This window comes from Physeter macrocephalus, chromosome 14 (assembly GCF_002837175.3).
Source record: "Physeter macrocephalus isolate SW-GA chromosome 14, ASM283717v5, whole genome shotgun sequence".
In the NCBI taxonomy this organism is placed as follows: domain Eukaryota; kingdom Metazoa; phylum Chordata; class Mammalia; order Artiodactyla; family Physeteridae; genus Physeter; species Physeter macrocephalus.
Genome location: NC_041227.1, coordinates 1796837 through 1813938, shown reverse-complemented (window position 1 = coordinate 1813938; position 17102 = coordinate 1796837). Strand labels below are relative to the sequence as shown.

The 17102-nt window shown below is 59.0% G+C and overlaps 1 protein-coding gene across 4 annotated transcripts in view; it reads left to right on the top strand.

The window, feature by feature from the left end:
- CDH4 (cadherin 4) overlaps window positions 1–17102 on the top strand; it is a 557331-nt gene that overhangs the window by 492350 nt on the left and 47879 nt on the right. For all 4 annotated transcript variants that reach the window (XM_024128443.2, XM_028499091.1, XM_028499089.1 and 1 more), the window contains exon 7: window positions 3600–3772. In XM_024128443.2, the coding sequence (XP_023984211.1) occupies window positions 3600–3772 (173 nt within the window). The remainder of the gene's footprint in view (window positions 1–3599; window positions 3773–17102) is intronic.

Sequence of the window (17102 nt, the reverse complement as noted above, 5' to 3'; positions counted from 1 at the left end):
CCGGAGCCTGTGCTCCGCAACGGGAGAGGCCACAACAGTGAGAGGCCCGCGTACCACAAAAACAAACAAACAAACAAAAACACTCTGTAGGCAGTTCTTCTAGAACCACCTTGCCATTTAAACCCTGTACCACAGCAGGGCTGGAAAGGGAGCTGGAGAAAAAGACTAACAAAGGCCGGTGTTGATAGAGCAGGGAAGAGGAATACGAAATTCAAGTGGAAAAACAGGAATTTAGACTTATAGGTAAAAACTTCCCCCAAGATCTAAAAATCTCTGTTCTTGCTGAAAGCTACACTCATTTGGCAAGATCTGTGTAGATAAATAGAACTTCTATTTCACGACTGGTGTAGAACTACGCAGCTCACAAGGTCAGTGGCGGGTCTTGGCTGAACAAACACGTACTGTGACGCCTGTGTGAAGGGTGGGTTTGCAACATCTTGGACTGATTGCAACCAGTTCTCCATGCAATCCAGTGAATGAGTGAGCATTCTCACTACCCACCCTTGCCCCCCGCACTCCTGGCTGCATGCAGTCTGTGTTCTCTGTGTGTCTTCAAAACATAACTTTGACCCACTCTCCTGATGAAAATACTGCCCTGTGATCTTAGAATAAAGTCCAGAATCCTTGCCGTGGGCCCAGCCCACCTCCAGCCCCATCACATGCCCCCTTTCCCCGGTTCCTCAAACGTTTGGGGCTCTTCTCTGCCCCAGGGCCTTGGCCTCCTGCCCAGAGTACCCCCCCATCCCCTCCCTACCCCACCAGCCCCATCCCTCAGGTCATCCCTGCTTCCTCCGTTGCACCCCACGTACCTCATTTTTCTACATATTCATTCATGCGAGCGTTCTTCCCCCTTCCAAGGACTTACCACAGCTGGCGATGATCTGTGTCTCCCTGTTTGTTCTGTCTGTCCTCACTGGCATGGTAGGGGTGGGACCTTGTCTGTCTGCCTGTTCTCTTCCTACGTCCTGAACACAGAGCCTGGTGTCTGCATACAGCAAGTGCTCACTCAGTCAGCGTGGGCTGAGTATCCCCACACACTGGAATGTCATTCAGCCGTAAAAAGGAGTGAACCTTGAAAACGTTAGGCTTCGTGAAAGACGCAGACACAAAGGCCGCGTAGTATATGATTCCATTTATAAGCTGTGTTCAGAAAAGGCCAATCTGGAGGCAGAAAGTAGATCAGCATTGCTGGGGGCTGGGGAGGAGGATGGGGAGCAACTCATTTATTCATTCATTCATTCATGCATGCATGCGTGCATGCCGTGCCGGGTCTTAGTTGCGGCACGCAGGATCCTCGTTGCAGCATGCGGTATGCAGACTTCTTTGTTGCAGCATGTGGACTCTTAGTTGCAGCAGGCATGCAGGATCTAGTTCCCCAACCTGGGATCGAACCCAGGCCCCCTGCACTGGGAGTGTGGAGTTTTACCTCCTGGACCACCAGGGAAGTCCTGGGAGCGACTCTTAACAGATACAGGTTTCTTTGGGGGTGACAGAATGTTCTGGAGTTAGATACGCTCTATTGACAATTGCACGACTTTGTGAATCTACTAAAACGCACTGACTTGTGCACTTTAAAAGGGTGAATTTTCTGGTGCGTGAATTACATTTTGATAAAAACTATGTAAATCTGTGGATTGAACAAGTGGGGGTAGGGAGGCGCTGTGGGCCTGGAGCTCCTGGGCCCTCGCTTCCTGCAGCGTCCCAGCCCGCCCAGGCTGGGACTTCCCGCCCTTTCAGTGTGAAAAGTCTGGTCCTGGGCCCATTCCTCTCTGGTTGGTGGATGAGAATAGAAAACCTATGCCCTGTAAACAGATTTCCACTTTCCTCTCTCTGTTTGCTTTCCTTTCCGTTGTATAAAATGCATTTGCTTTGAGAAGCATTTATTCAGTAAAAGCTGAAAGCTAAAGCCAATTCCCAGTCAGGCCCTCGCTGCTTGCGGTGGGGTTGGACGTGGGAAGGCAGGAGGACCTGCTTTGCACACACATCCGCGCAGCCAGAACACTGGTAGGATTTGGAAAAGGCTCCCTGCCCGGACCACGAAAGTGTCTCCACCACTGTCTGCCCAGTTCCTAGCGCCGTGCTGGCCCAGAGCAGGTGCCCAGTGCATGTTTGATGACTAAAACACCCACCCGTCACCACCTTGGATCCCAACAGGCCTGGAGGCCCAGCTGCACAGCCAAGCCCCCAGCCCAGTTCAGTCTCAGCTTAAGCCAGCACCCCCCAAGAAAGGACCCAGTGGAGGATGGTGTCCACACTCCGTCACCCTGTGGGCCCTGGACAGCACACTGTTCCAACCTGGGAGCGTAGAGCTGAACGAAGGACGTGGCGATCAGGACTAAGGCCCCATGCCCAAGACTCCAGGGACAGTCACAGGGCCGGGAGCCTGTGCCCGTCAGAACTCTGGGTTGCAAGCGACAAAAGCTCAAACTAAAATGACATAAGGCAAGAAGGGGACTATATCGGTTCAGGTACACAAAGAGTCTGTAAGGTACCTTCTCCTCAGTTTTGCTGTGAACCTAAAACCTCTTTATAAAAGAAGCCTTAATTTTTTTAAGTATAGAGGCAACAGCTTCAGGTGCCGCTGACCCAGAGGCTGCCCGGTAAAAGGTGGTCACCCGAGCCCCTCTTGGTTTTGTTTCCTCCGAGATGACCCTGTCCTTCACTTTCCTTCCATGTGGCACAAAGTGACCACAGCCCCAGCCTCACACGCTGACCCAACCAAGGCCAGCGGCAGGGACAGTACGCTGTTTTCCCAGTAACCCCGGCAAGCACCTCCGCCTTGATCACAGGCTCTGACTGGGTAAGGTGCCCACCGTGGACCCGATCACTGTGGCCAGGGGAGGGGTGTGCCGTCCAACCAGGGCCTCCCGCCGTGGGGAAGGGAGGATGCCAGTAGGAGCCCCACGTGCCACTCTCAGGAGCCAGGGGACCGTGCCGGAGCGTCCCCTGCGGACCTCAACCCTGGCGTGTGGATGGGAAATGGCGTGGGCGGCTCACCCCCCGGGCTTGGAGGTGCGGGTGACCACGTGTCCACGCGCACCCTGGATTTACTACTCCATCTGCCCCTGCGCCCCGTGTGCACAGCTCCCTCCTGAGGGGGCTCTTCTCACTTAGCTTCCTCAAGTGCCTGTTATGCCCCTTCTGTATACCCAGCCCTGTTTTTTTTACCACGTGCCAAGTCGCGGCCGTGCCGTCCTCCGCGTGGGATCTGGATCCTCGGCAAACGCTGCCGGCCAGCGCCCTGGGCCGTGTGGCTCAGGAGGGAGAGTGCTGGGCTTTGAGCCAGAATCGCTGGCTCCGCTGTCCCCAGGCGGCGTCCCCTCCTCCAGGGCCTCGGTCTCTCTGCCCGCTGATGACCTCAGAGCGGACTTGAGCTGGGCCAGAAACCCGCCGGTGGTTCTGCAGGAGTGCGTGGGGCTGGGAGGCACAGGTGCGCTTCCCAGGGCCTGGCAGGCCTCCGGCCCGTGGGAGGGGAAGGACTCGCACCACGTGCAGCCTCCGGGGAGGCGTGGTCCCGGCTGACGTCTGCCGGGGTGCGGGCGCGGGGCCGCGGCGGGTGTGGCCGGCGAGTCCCACGTGCGCTGCCGTCTCTGTTCCAGGCACCTACGTGATGACGGTCACAGCCAGCGACGCCGACGACGGCACCACGGCCAATGGGATGGTGCGCTACCGGATCGTGACCCAGACCCCGCAGAGCCCCTCCCAGAACATGTTCACCATCAACAGCGAGACAGGGGACATCGTGACGGTGGCGGCCGGCCTGGACCGAGAGGTGAGGAGGCCGCCGTGGGGCGGGTCGGTGGGGGGTCGCTGGTGCTGCCGCCGCCGCCGGGGCGGGGGGACCTTTCCCGCTGGGCACAGCAGGGTGTCTCCAGGCACTGGGCCACGTGGTCCTACCTGGGCGAGGCTTGGCAGGGACAGTGCCCGGCGGGGCTTAAGTTGCACAGTGTAAATACGTCTTCGGGGACGCGTGTCAGTGGAGTTGTGCGATGGGGGAGGTGGGCCAGAACCCCCAGGGCTCAGAGCAGGCCTCGGGCGGACCCAGGACCCCCATCTCATGTACCAGAGGATCCAGCAAGGCCCCAGGACCCTCCCCGGGACCGTGGGCGCCTGCTTGGCCCGGACAGGGCCCTGCAGTTGGCCCCTGGAATGAGGAGCTGCTCCGTCCGGCTTCTAGAAGCCTCTGCTGCCCTCAGCTAGGGAGGCGGTCCCTCGGAGGGGAGAGTGACGCCACATGGGGTGGGCCGTCAGGGAGGCGAACCGTCCCCCGTCTCTCCCCACCCCGGGCCCCTGACCTCCGGGAGGGAGGGCATCCCCATTGCCCCCAGAAGACGGTACCACAGTGTTTCTCCAGGCTCTAGCCTCACCCAGGGTGTCTTCACACCTTTCGGGAGAGCAGTGTGGTGTGACCGGGGCCTGTGCGTGAATGCAGACACTCACACACGCTCTCGCAGACGCATGCACACGTCCTTCTCCATGGTCAGCTTTGGAAGCATTGCTCCAAGGAAATTCCTGTCTGAGGTCCAGGGTTAAGGCTGAACTTGGGCACGGTGACCCCTGAACATGAGCAAGTGCCGCGCCTACTGCTTCCTCACTTAGCAGATGTGGGGATAGAGTGCTGTGTGAGGCATAGGGGATGTGGAGATGGTTAGACGGTGGCTGCCCCCAGGGCCAGGGGTGGGGAGCAGAACCTAAGTGGATGTGCTGCAGTGGATCGCGTGTGTAGGCGGTGGGTCGCATGTGTATATGCAGTAGATCACGTGTACATGCGGTGGATCATGTGTGTTGGCAGTGGATCACATGTATATGCAGTGGATCATGTGTGGAGGCAGTGGATTGTGTCCACAAGGTGGTGTTGTGAGATGAATGGAGCTAACGATGGAGAAATCAGGGGAGGCTTCTCAGAAGGGGTGGCCTTGCTCTGAGCCTTGGAGGCTGATAGAATCAATCATATTTTCTTCTCTTTGGGACTAAGGACCCGCTTTTCCTGAACGCTGCACACCAGACGTCTGACTGGTTCCGAGCAATCACAGATCCCACTCAGCAGGCTCCTCCTTTCGATCAAAAGCTTTCACTGAGCACTGACTTTGTGCTAGAAACTGCCGAGGGTGCTGGGCAGACAGCAGTAAACAGGGCGAGTGGTGTCCTTGCTCGCGTGGGGCTCACTTTGCAGGAGGGAGAAACGGGCAAGAGGGATTAGTCCCCACGAGATAAATGAATTCAGGCAGTGGCGTGGGTTATAAAGAAAGAGCATCACGTACCGTCCACAGAGGGCAGGGGCGGGGGGTGGAGCATCAGGGATGTCCCTGTCCTGTCCCGGGAAGGGAGTTGTATGAGTGTCCCAGGGCTGTCCTAACAAAGAAAATGTAGCCTCTGACAGTTCTGGAGACCAGAAGTCCAAGATCCCGGCAGCAGAGGGGCTTGTCCACCTCCCACGCAGGCAGCTCCCCACGCCCTGCCCGGCACAGCCTCAGCGGGCCTCCGCCACCTCTAAAGAGCTTCTGTTCATTGCTTGATGAGTGTGGACTTCAGGTTCAGGAAACAGAGAGGCAGGGAGCGGGCGGTACCCAGCCCGCGGGCCCTGAGCACCCAGCCCGCCGTTAGAGATAAAGAGCAGCTCGCCTGCACAGCTCTGCTGGGAGCCTGGCTGCGAGGTCGGGCCCTGGAGAAGGAAAGAGGCGTTTCTGGGGCCTCTGTCTAGAGGACAAAGGGGCAGCACCCAGAGGACCCTTCTGGAAGTCTGCAGAGCAGGGAGAGGCCCCACCTCAGAAGGCTTGGAGAAACTGCCGGTTCCGAAGACGCAGGGCGGCTCTGGCTGCGGCGCCCCTGCTTCCCTGAGCAGGTGGGGTGCGGGCCGTTCCCGGTTTGCATTTATTTATGAGCAAACCAGCAGGTGCGGAGGGAGGGACCGCCAGCCAGGAGCGGTGGGAGGAGGAGTACCGCCAGCGTTTCGTGGGCATTTCTGCTACTCATTTTCCATCCTTTCGTAAGCATGTGCCGAGCTCCCGCCGTGGGCAGAGCCTGTTCTAGACACCGGGGCGCCCCAGGGGCCCCACGGAAGGTCAGTGTGGGCTAGGCACCGAACGCACGTTATCACATCTTAGTCCTTGAAACCGCCCTGGGGGGAAATTCCAGTAGTAGCATTTCTTTCCAGATGAGAAAGGCAAGGCTGCAGGGGCTCTTAATTGCCCGGGGCCCCAGGGTCTCGGGAGCTCAAGAGAGGCGCGGCCCCCGGGGCCCAGGCCCACCCCTGGTGCTGGGGCTGGAAACTCTGGACGCCAACAGGGGCCAGAATTCACGCTGGGGCGTGAGGGGAGGGGTGGCGAGGCCTGGGGAGGGTCTGTCCCACCAGGGCCTTAGTGGAGCAGACAGCGGGGAAGGCTTCAGGTTGGCATTTTTTTTTTAATCCTGTGCAAGGCAAATGTCACACATCTGTGGGTCTCATCCAGCCTTGGGGCCACCCGTGGACACCCCCAGCTCCTTCCATAATGGTCAGCACTGTTTAGCCATGAGGAAGCTTCGTTTTCCTCAGCGCAGAAATGGGAACATGCGTGCCACCTGGGTGAGGCGTGTGCCGTCCTGAGGCTGGAGGAACGCATCCCTGAAATGCATCTCTTAACCCCATGCCTGCCCCCGGCAACCTGGATTCTTAACCCTTCCCAGGGGGCACCCCAGGAGAGGCTCCACCCTGCCAGGTAAAACACAGGCCACCCAGCTAGATCTGAGCTGCAGACAAACACAGATCGTGTTTCCTGCAAGCGTGTCCCAAATATTGCATGGGACATATCCATACCAAAACTTGTCAGTTGTTTGTGTGAAGTTACATAGAACTGAGCGGTCCCTGGTTTTCTTTGCCTCGTCCGGCACCCTAGCCTGAGGCAGCCGCCCCACCCTGGGCCCGGTGGGCGATCCCTCCTCCTCGGTGCCACAGGGAGGAGCTGACAGGCTACAGGGTCCCCGAGAGCCGGGCCTGCAGATCAGGGGAAGCTGGCCGGGCGGGCGGACGTGACGTGCGAGGGCCCTGCCCGGCTGGGCGAGCCATCAGGTCCCGTCAGTGTGGCCGGGGCTGTCACCACGACACGACTCGCCCTGGAGGGGGAGCCATAGCACGCGCTCGGCCGTCGGAGGCCCCTCCTTCCCCGGGAACGAACCAGAACACCTGCTCCGCGGACACCGGAGGACACGGAACATCGCGGTGGGTGTGCCGGGCAGTGCACCCTCACTTGAGGGAACCTGGTGGCCTCCTCCAGCCTGCCCGCTGCCAAGGCCCACCCTCACCCTGACCTCGTCCCTCACTTAAAGCAGACCCGGGACCTCCAGAGCCACCCCCTGTCTCAGGCTCTTGGTCGCTGCAAAATCGCGTGGACCTTCCTCCTGCTCCAGCGGTGACCTTCCTGCCCCCTCCTCGCCCTGCGCCCCCGCGCGGCACCTGGCTGCCCGGCGCCAGAGGGACCGGCAGGTGCTCCGGGACCGGCCCCGCCGAGTGGGCGGAAGCAGCCCGGATGGCGCCTGGCTCCACCCTGCGTCCTCCGTCCTCCAGCCTCCACCCAGTGCGGTCCCGCCCAGAGGCCTGGCCTCTCCTTTGGGGCGGCCGCTGGGCCAGTCAGGCCAGCTGTGCACCCACCTCCCCCCAGAGCAGGTGGTTGCTGGATCTCAGGGTCAAGCTGTCTGTACTAATTAGCGCGTCCGCGGACCGGGGGCTGCGATGATCGCGAGACAGCTGCTGGCCGCTCCTCCGGGCCGCTTTCCCCGCTGCGCCACGAGGCCTTGGGCTTGGGGTGGGCAGCCTGGGAGGGCCCAGCGGGAAGGGACAGCCCCGGACAGAGGGAGCGGGGGAGGGTGGCGGGCAGGACCAGCGCTCTGAGGCCCCGGCGCCCGAGCTCCTCAGCAGCCTCGGCCCCGCCGCCCCGTGGCCTGCCCCCGACCATGCAGCCTTCAGCCTCGAGCCCTCCCCTCTCCGGCCGTCTGGTCCTTCCCATCTTCTCACCAGACGTCACCTCCTCAGGGAGGCCTCCCTGACTCTGCTCTCGCTGAACCGGCCCAGTTCCTGCAGAGCCCAGCGCAGGGGAGACACCGTGTGGGCTTGTCTCCTCTGCTGGGGGTTCCCTCCTGCCACGGGCTCGGGGGGCCGGGCCAGGCCTGAGGCTGGGCTCCGTGCCTGGTGCATCGAAGCTGCTTGAGAAGTGGGAGCTGTTGGCGCCACCGCTGCCATGAGGGCCCTGCTCCAGCGGGGACGGCACTGCTTGTCCCAGACCTGGACACGTGCCCAGGGGTCCCCTCCCGCCTCAGCCGGCCGCCTCTCCTCTTTCTGCTCAGGAATCCAGGTGCTTCAGTGTGGTCTCTGTTTATGGATAAGACGAGGCACAGAGAGGAAGGAAGCTTGCCCAGACTCACACAGCGAGGAAGGGAAGGCTGGCATTTGAACGCAGGCGGCTCCCTGCCCTCAGCCTGCGCTGGGCTGCTGGCTGGGGCAGGGGGGTGGGCGCGGGGGGCGCGGGGTGTGTGAGATTCCGCCCGCCAGTGTGTCCTTTCCGAGATCTGAACCCTAGGCCTCCCCCCTCCCTCCCTTCTTCCCCCACCCCTTCCTCTCTCTCAGTCTCCATAAGGAGGGCTAACCTCCCGTAACACTGGCCCCAGACTGAGCTCTTCCTGGCCCAGAATTGAAGCGGGAACCATCTCCCACTGTGAGTCCGTCTGACTTCTCGCCACTTGGATGCACCCTCAAAACTGTCCCAAGTACCAGGGGGGGATCCGTGTCCAGGCTTTGGGAATCTCAGACGGTCCATGGACCCTGGAGTGGCCAGTGGAAAGGAGGCCCAGCTGCTGAGTGTGCGTGTGACACTCCCTGGGAACAGAAGCGCCTCCTGTGGGCCCGCGTGGCCCATGTCACGTGCGTGGATCTCTCTCCCAGCACCTCTGCCTCCCGCTCTTGGGGCGGCGTCCCCGTAAGGGAGCACGTGATCCGAGGCGAGTGGCCAGCGTCCCCAGCTCCAGTTGAGGGGCAAGAGAGACACGGGCAGGGGCGGAGACACGGCTCAGTCCCCAGGGCCCAGGTCAGACGAGGTTAGCACGAGGAGACGGTGTGGACGGGTGAGCTGGAGGCTTGGGGGCCCAGAGGGAGGGGCCGCGCCCGGCCTGTCTGGGGCCACGCAGGGACCCAGGACCAGTGGGAGCTGGGGACGGCGGCCTGGGGCTTGGAGCCAAGCAGTGGGGTGGGCTGGAGGATAGGTGTGGGGGGCTCGCTGAAAGCCTCCCCCGAGGAGATGTGCGTCCATGTGGGTGGCGGGGAGAGGGAGGGAGCAAGGTGATGTTAACTGAGTACCCGCTGTGTGCCATGCACCCTCGTTACTAACTGCACTCAAGACAAGCCCTCTGGGGCAGCCAGTGTCCAGACGCTGGGGACACCATCCACTGTATTGTCCACCTTCTGCCTTGAGCTGCTCCCGTGGGTGGGACGCTGGGCCCCTCTGGCTGGCAGCGGCCAGCGTGTCTTGACTCGGAAACAGACGTTGCGGGGCCGCACTGTGTGTTTGGGGATGAGGCCACGCCGGGCGCCCCGAAGGCTCCTTGTGAGCTGGAACGCAGCCTGCCGCATCCTTCCCACGTGGTTCCCCCACGCGGCCAGCGCCTCAGCTTCCGTGCCTTTGGCTGGACATCCACGCGACCAGACGCGCAAAGGGCCGTAGACAGCACCTCTCTTCTCTCTCTGAGGGACGCTGATGCCCTGCCCTGTGAACAGAAGCATCTCTGGGGGGAAACCCTGCAGACACTTATTTCAGAACCAGCAGAGTAACTCATCGTTAGGAAGGGGAAAATCCACAGACATAATTGCTGCCGTGTCTAATTAGGCAGCCCTATGTAAATTGAGCGTTTCTACATGATTAGGATGTCAGGAGAGCCTGGGATGATACGGGAGTGGCTGAGTGTCTCTCGTGTCATGTCATCGGAGGTGCTCTGGTGGGGCGGCGGGTGTCTCTGCTGTGTGACCTCCCTGGAGCCACCGCTGTCCTCAGACCCACTTCCTCGTGGTCCCCGGTGAAGTTTGCCCACGGGAGGGGGCCCGTCCTGCTCTGTCCTTGAGCCCGCTAGCTGCGGGCTGCCCACCTTCTTGACACTTGTCCCAGACAAGGGCGGGCCGAATTCACGATCTCATGGTTCACAGGACTGTTAAGAAAGCAAAGCCGACACTTTCTATATTTTTCGCGAGTCTCCAGCCTACGTGGTGATCAGATGAAATGATGTCACGGAGAGCAGTGAGTGATAAGACGGCTTCGTCCCAGGGCCGAGGACTACCACGGCCACGGCCCACTTCAGCTCATTTACTCCCGTGACCCAGCTCAGGGGGAAAGTGGTCCTTCGGTGGCAAGACAGGCGTCGCCCCCTTGCTTCCCGAGAAGCAGCGGGACAGGCCACGTGGGAAATTCCGAAAATGTGCTTTCCTAGAAAATGAGCTCTTTGTAAGACTGTATCAGGGGTTGGGAGGTAGGGGGCCGCGGTGGTCGTGGAGCAGGCGGGGTTCAGTGTGTCCCACTGGCCGATTCTTGAATCACGTTTACCGAACGCTGCTTTTGAGACACCAGGTGCGGCTTTGTGGTCTCAGAGAAAAAAATCACCGACTGAAGCAAATGCGCCACTGACCCGCCTCACGTTGGGGTCTCACCCCTGAAGTCATTGCTCGCCCCCAAAAGAGAATAGAGGGAAGGAGAGAAGTAGCCCAAGGAAGGTCTTGGGCCTCCAACTTCCCTCTGAGACTGGCCTCGCCCGGCCATCTGAGGGTCTCCTGACTCAGGACGGTCTCGCAAACGCGGAGTCCTGAGCTCCAAGGGGCAGGACGTTCCGGAAGAATCCCGCTGGGCTCTTCTCTCGGCATCTTTCAGGGAGAGTTTTAACCACTGAGATGGTGCAGGGCAGTGTCTCAGGTGACCAGGGTATAAGTGCCCGGACACCAGTGCCGGGGCTGCAGCTGCGCTGAGGACTTCCCCAGCAGAGACGTGAGCGCCCAGAGCACACGCGGGCACTGCCTCCAGCACATCTGGTTCCCAGCCGTTTCCAGGGCGTTCCAGACGCCATCTCCTGCCGGCCTCTACTTAACATTATCACAGGAAGAAATAAGCCCCAGAGAAAGCAGAAGACAGCGTTTCCTTTAAAGAAAGATGGGAAAATGCAAAATGAAAGGCCCTGTCTGAGCCGAGTTCCCCGTTGGACTCTCTCCACGTGGTACGGAGCCATCAAAGCCATGTATGCAGCCCACAGAGCATGCCTGGGAGCGGCTCAGGCCCTCAGCCCCGTATCTGCTTTCTGGGGCCTCCCAGCACACAGTGTGACTGCAGATGATGCTTTCCCAGCCGCACCTGTTCACTGAGCCAGGCTGGGACCTGCATCTGTCCTCGAGCATCAGCTCAGGGATGCGGCGTCTGTGGCGGGGAAGCAGGCCTGGCGCTGTCCCCAGGGGCTCATGGCTCCAGGCTGCAGAGGGGCTCTGGAGGCAGGTCCAGGGCTGGGCCTCCCATGAGAGCAGCTGGGGGCCGCCCCCCATGGATGGCGGGATGGTGGTCAGACCTTGGGATGGGAGCCCTGGCCGGACCACCCGGCCGTCAGCCACCTTGCCCCTGCTTCTCCCCAACCCCAGCCAAACCTGCCCACCTTCTCCAGGAAGCCCTCGCGGCTTTCTTGCCCCTTTGCGTCCCCCTCCTCTGCCTCTTCCTCGGAGGCCTGGCTGGAGGGCAGGGGCCCGGGGAGGCCACTCTCTTACTGTACGTTTGCACTGTGTCTGCCCTACACCTGGTGCAGGTAGAGTAGGGCTCAGGCAGCCGTGCAGGAGGAAGGTGAGGGCGTGCTGAGTGGGAACGGTGCAGCCAAAGGTACGACAAGCGCAGACGGCACGAACTCCGACCCCTGAAGTGGGCAGGAGCCGAGGGCTGTGAGGGTTCTGGACACGGGGGTCCCAGCACAGGAGCCTGACCCCTCCTGGCTCCCGAGAAGGGCAGAGGGCAGAGCAGTGCTGGCTGGGGGTCGGCCGCATCTGAGCAGCTGTTTTTGTACATAAAGTTTTATTTGCACACAGCCATGCCCACTGAGTTGCACACATGGCTGCTTTCCTGATGCAACGGCGGACACCACGTGGCCCCAGAGCCATTCCTGAGCGATACCGTGGTGGCCGGTTCCTTACGAAGCAGGAGCAGGGATTTCACCCGTGCCCTCGGCTTGTTCTTGTCAGCCAGATACAGGGTCTCAAGCCAGCAGCCTAGAGACAGATTCAGCCCCAAGGTGTGTTTTCTTATTGTCTTCTCGTTGTTGTTGTTTAAACTTGGCCAACATTTAAGCAGACTTTTGTATACAAATCCCAATTTCTGGATTAACGTTCAGAGGCTCTGGATGCCAGGTTGGCTTTCTCCGAGGCAGCAAGAGGCTGGCCTATGCCTGGCAGTGCCCCGGGTCCATCCTCCTGGCGGCTCCAGGCCCCAGGCCAGCTCCTGCTTCTCTTAAAAGCCACAGTGAAGAGTGGGAACGAAAGAGGGAGAAGGGCCGTGCGTCTCAAGGAAAGGGAGCACGTGTACTTCCTGGCAGAAGGGAAGGGCGCCCCTGCATGTTCACTCTGCCACCGACACGTGTGGGACCCGGCAGGCAGCCTGCTTCCCCACACCCCTCAGTGGCCAGAACCCCCTCCCCGCCGAGTCTGTCCGCAGACTCACCTGGCTGGCCCATCGAGGTACCCTGTTTCTTCCTTTTTTACATCTCACCCGCACCCTGGCACTGGGCCAAAGCTGCCGCCACCTCCTGCTTAGACCAGGATGGCACCCGCCCAGGAGGTCTGCGAGCCCCGCCCCCGCCCTACAGTCTGTCCTCAGTCAGCAGCCAGGCGATCGTGTCCACATGCAAATCTGGCCATCGCTGCCTTCTCAAACCCTCCTGTGCCTTCCCGTCTCCCCAGAGTGGAGTCCGCGTGGCTCCTGCTCTCTCTCCACCCTCCAGCGCCCGCTTCCCCGCTTGCTGGCCGCCTCCTGGCCACAGTGAGCCCCTGCCCCAGGGCCTTTGCATGGCCTTCCATCTGCCCACAGCATCCCTCCCCCAGATACCCAACGGCTGGCTACCCTGGCGTCCCCTTGGCAGGGAAGCCCGCCTGGTCGCCCTGTGTAAGCTAACGCCCCACCATCCTCTGCTGCTTTTCTCTGCCTTAGTTTTCTGCACAGCCTCTGTCACCATCTGATGTGACACGTTTTGCTTATTTATCGGCTGTTTCCTCCCCTAGAGCCGTGGTTCTCAATCAGGGTGATTTCCCCCCAGGAACATTGGCCATGTCTGGGGACAGTTTGGGTTGTAACAGCTGCGACTGGGGGGGTGGTTGCTTCTGGCATCGGGAGGGTGGGGGCCAGGGATGCTGCTCCATACCCTGCAGTGCACAGGACGTCCCCCCAACACACACACAGGCCCAAATGGCCAGGCCCCACGGAATCCTGGGCTTGCAGACCCAGGGGGCACGGCCCCTCCACGGTCAAGTGCGAGGTGTGTGTGAGCGGCCATCGCTGCCCCTCCCCGCCCAGTGCAGGTGTTTGCGTCTGTGACCTGGAGTGGGTCGTCTGGAGGGGCCCCGAGGAGGAGAAACCGAGGTGGCCTCATCTCCCTGGACCGGACGGGACCTCCTGTGTTCCCGCCCTTCACCCCCGAGGCCACTCCACACTCACCTTCTCCCCAGATTTCCAGACTCATAAGATCCTCAGCGGTCATTCCTGGCAGTGCAGCATCCCTCTGTGTCCAGCAGAGGGAGAGGGAGGGAGGAGGAGGGAGAAAAAGGAAAGAGGAGGAGACAGACAGACACAGAGAGCAGGACCGGCCCCCACCAGTTGGGTGAGCCGCGCCAGGGTGGGCCGTGGGCTGCAGGTCCCTGGGGGCCCCACGAGGCAGTAGTGCCGGCACCTGGAGGTGTCATTCGGGTGCCACGAAGTGCACCCTGTTCACGTGCGCAGTTCGGTGGCGTTTGGCACCTTTGCAGCGCCGTGCACCCTCCACCGCTGTCTGTTCCAGGGCTTTTCCACGTGGCCGCCTCTAACCTGCCCTCCTGATGGAGTGGCGTGCTCTGGACGTTTTGCCACAACCTGTGGGCCTTTGCAGGTCTGGCCGCTTTTGTTGAGCACCACGTTTTCGAGGTTCATCTGCATTGTAGCGGGGGTCAGTGCGTCACTCCTGTTCCCGGCCGCATCATGTGCCGCCGTACAGACAGGCCACGTTTTGCTCATCCCCTCGTCTGTTGGTGGATGTCTGGGCTGCTTCCCCCGTGACAGGTGCTGCTGTGAACACAGGTACAGCACCTGCCAGAACACCTGTTCCTGTTCTCTCGGGTGCATGCCTAGCCGTGGACTTGAGGTCACAACATGTAACTTCCCGGGACCCGCAGCCAGTTTTCCACGGCGGCCACACTCCCCACGCCTTTTGGGATAAGTCTCGATGCGCTTGAGTGAACAAGGTCATCAGTCTTGGGGCCCCTCCTCCCCCAGGGCCCATCTCGTGGGTCCCCAGTACGTTCTCAGGCCCTGAGCGGACACCCGAGGGCTGGGCACACGAGAACCAGACACAGGCAGAAGGCCCGGCCCTTGGTGTGCTCTGTCTCCCAGCAGTGATCCTCGGCACCGGGGACAGGCTGACCCAGCCCTGGGAGCAGCGGGGATGGTGGGGTCCAAGCTGCACCGTTGGCTGCGTGTCCTGGCGGCCCTCCGTGGAGAGGGCTGAGAGCGCGCAGGGTGCGGGAATCTTTGATGCTTTTCTAGGGCAGGCCAGCCAGATGCATTATTGATGGATGTTCTGCAAAATTTAAATGCTGAGCTACAGGGAGGTGAGTGAAAACCCCAGGGACACCCGCTTGCGGTTTTCTTCCCTCTTGAACTTGGAAACGGCAAATCGCGTTTTAATGAACTCACTGCGGCACCACTGCTGCCCGGCTCCAGGGGATCTGCACCCGGCAGGAGCAGGGGGTACCGCTGGGCATCGGCCCAGGCTGGCCGGCGGGGGCACCTGCTCGGTACACCCACGGGTGGCAAAGCAGCTGTCGCCAACCATCCTTCAGCGGGCTGCCCACTCCCCCACCCACCTCCTTCCCGCTCCACTGGGGTGGGCGTGTCGATAGGGAGAGCAAAGGTGGAGGAGGAAGGCCGGCCGGTCCAGAGCTGGGCCCAGGGTCATCTCTTAGTCCCAGGAAGCCGGTTGCTGGGATCCAGCCTCCAACCGCCAGGCCCCAGGCACACGACTCACCAGCCCAGACCCTGAGGGAGCCACCTGGGCCACTGAAGGCTCAGTGTGGTCACCTGCAGAGTGGGGAGGGTGCGACGCCCCACTCCCCAGGGCTGGTCGGAGGTCGGGGTGGATGCTGAGGGTGGTCTGTGGAGTCACCAGCAGGGGGCCCTAGAGCAGCACCGAAAACAGCCCCAGGCAGTCCGCTCCCGCAGGGCTCCCTCACCTGGCCTCGCGTAGGTAAACCGTGAAATGCACAGTAAGGCCAAGGATTAAGGCCAGGAGGAAGGCTTTTTATTTATTTATTTTTCTGATATTTAATTTTTGAGCTTTAATGGATATTAAACATGACATAAACTAAGGATTTAGGTATAAAATACCTATTTTTAGAGGTGCATTTTAAGATTCTGAAAGGAAGGTCAAGATGCCATTTATGTTTCCTTCCATTGTTGTTCTGTTTATCTGTTTCTACATTACCACCATCTCATATTGATTCTTTTTTTTGAATTTTATTTTATTTATTTTTTATACAGCAGGTTCCTATTAGTTATCCATTTTATACATATTAGTGTATATATGTCAATCCCAGTCTCCCAGTTCTTCCCACCACCACCCCACCGTGCCACTTTCCCCCCTTGGTGTCCATAACGTTTGTTCTTTGCATCTGTGTCTCTATTTCTGCCTTGCAAACCGGTTCATCTGTACCATTTTTCTAGGTTCCACATATATGCGTTAATATACGATAATTTGTTTTTCTCTTTCTGACTTACTTCACTCTGTATGACAGTCTCTAGATTCATCCACGTCTCTACAGATGACCCAGTTTCGTTCCTTTTTATGGCTGAGTGATATTCCATTGTATACACGTGCCACATCTTCTTTATCCATTCATCTGTCGATGGGCATTTAGGTTGCTTCCATGACCTGGCTGTTGTAAATAGTGCTGCAATGAACATTGGGGTGCACGTGTCTTTGGGAATTATGGTTTTCTCTGGGTACAGGCCCAGTAGTGGGATTGCTGGGTCATATGGTAATTCTATTTTTAGATTTTTAAGGACCCTCCATACTGTTCTCCATAGTGGCTGTATCAATTTACATTCCCACCAACAGTGCAAGAGGGTTCCCTGTTCTCCACACCCTCTCCAGCATTTGTTGTTTGTAGATTTTCTGATAATGCCCATTCTAACTGGTGTGAGGTGATACCTCATTGTAGTTCTGATTTGCATTTCTCTAATAATTAGTGATGCTGAGAAGCTTTTCATGTGCTTCTTGGCCATCTGTATGTCGTCTTTGGAGAAATGTCTATTTAGGTCTTCTGCCCATTTTTGGATTGGGTTTGTTTTCTTAATATTGAGCTGCATGAGCTGTTGTATATTTTTGGAGATTAATCCTTTGTCCGTTGATTCGTTTGCAAATATTTTCTCCCACTCTGAGGGTTGTCTTTTCAGATGTTGCTGTGATTTATGTCATAGAGTGTTCTTCCTATGTTTTCCTCTAAGGGTTTTATAGTGTCCGGTCTTACACTTAGGTCTCTAATCCATTTTGGGTTTATTTTTGTGTATGGTGTTAAGGAGTGTTCTAATTTCATTCTTCTACATGTAGCCGTCCAGTTTTCCCAGCACCATTTATTGAGGAAACTGTCTTTTCTCCATTGTATATCCTTGCCTCCTTTGTCGTAGATTAGTTGACCATTGGTGCGTGGGTTTATCTCTGGGCTTTCTATCTTGTTCCATTGATCTATATTTCTGTTTTTTTGTGCCAGTACCATATTGTCTTGATTACTCTAGCTTTGTAGTAGAGTCCGAAGTCAGGGAGTCTGATTCCTCCAGCTCCGTTTTTTTCCCTCAAGACGGCTTTGGCTATTCGGGTCTTTTGTGTCT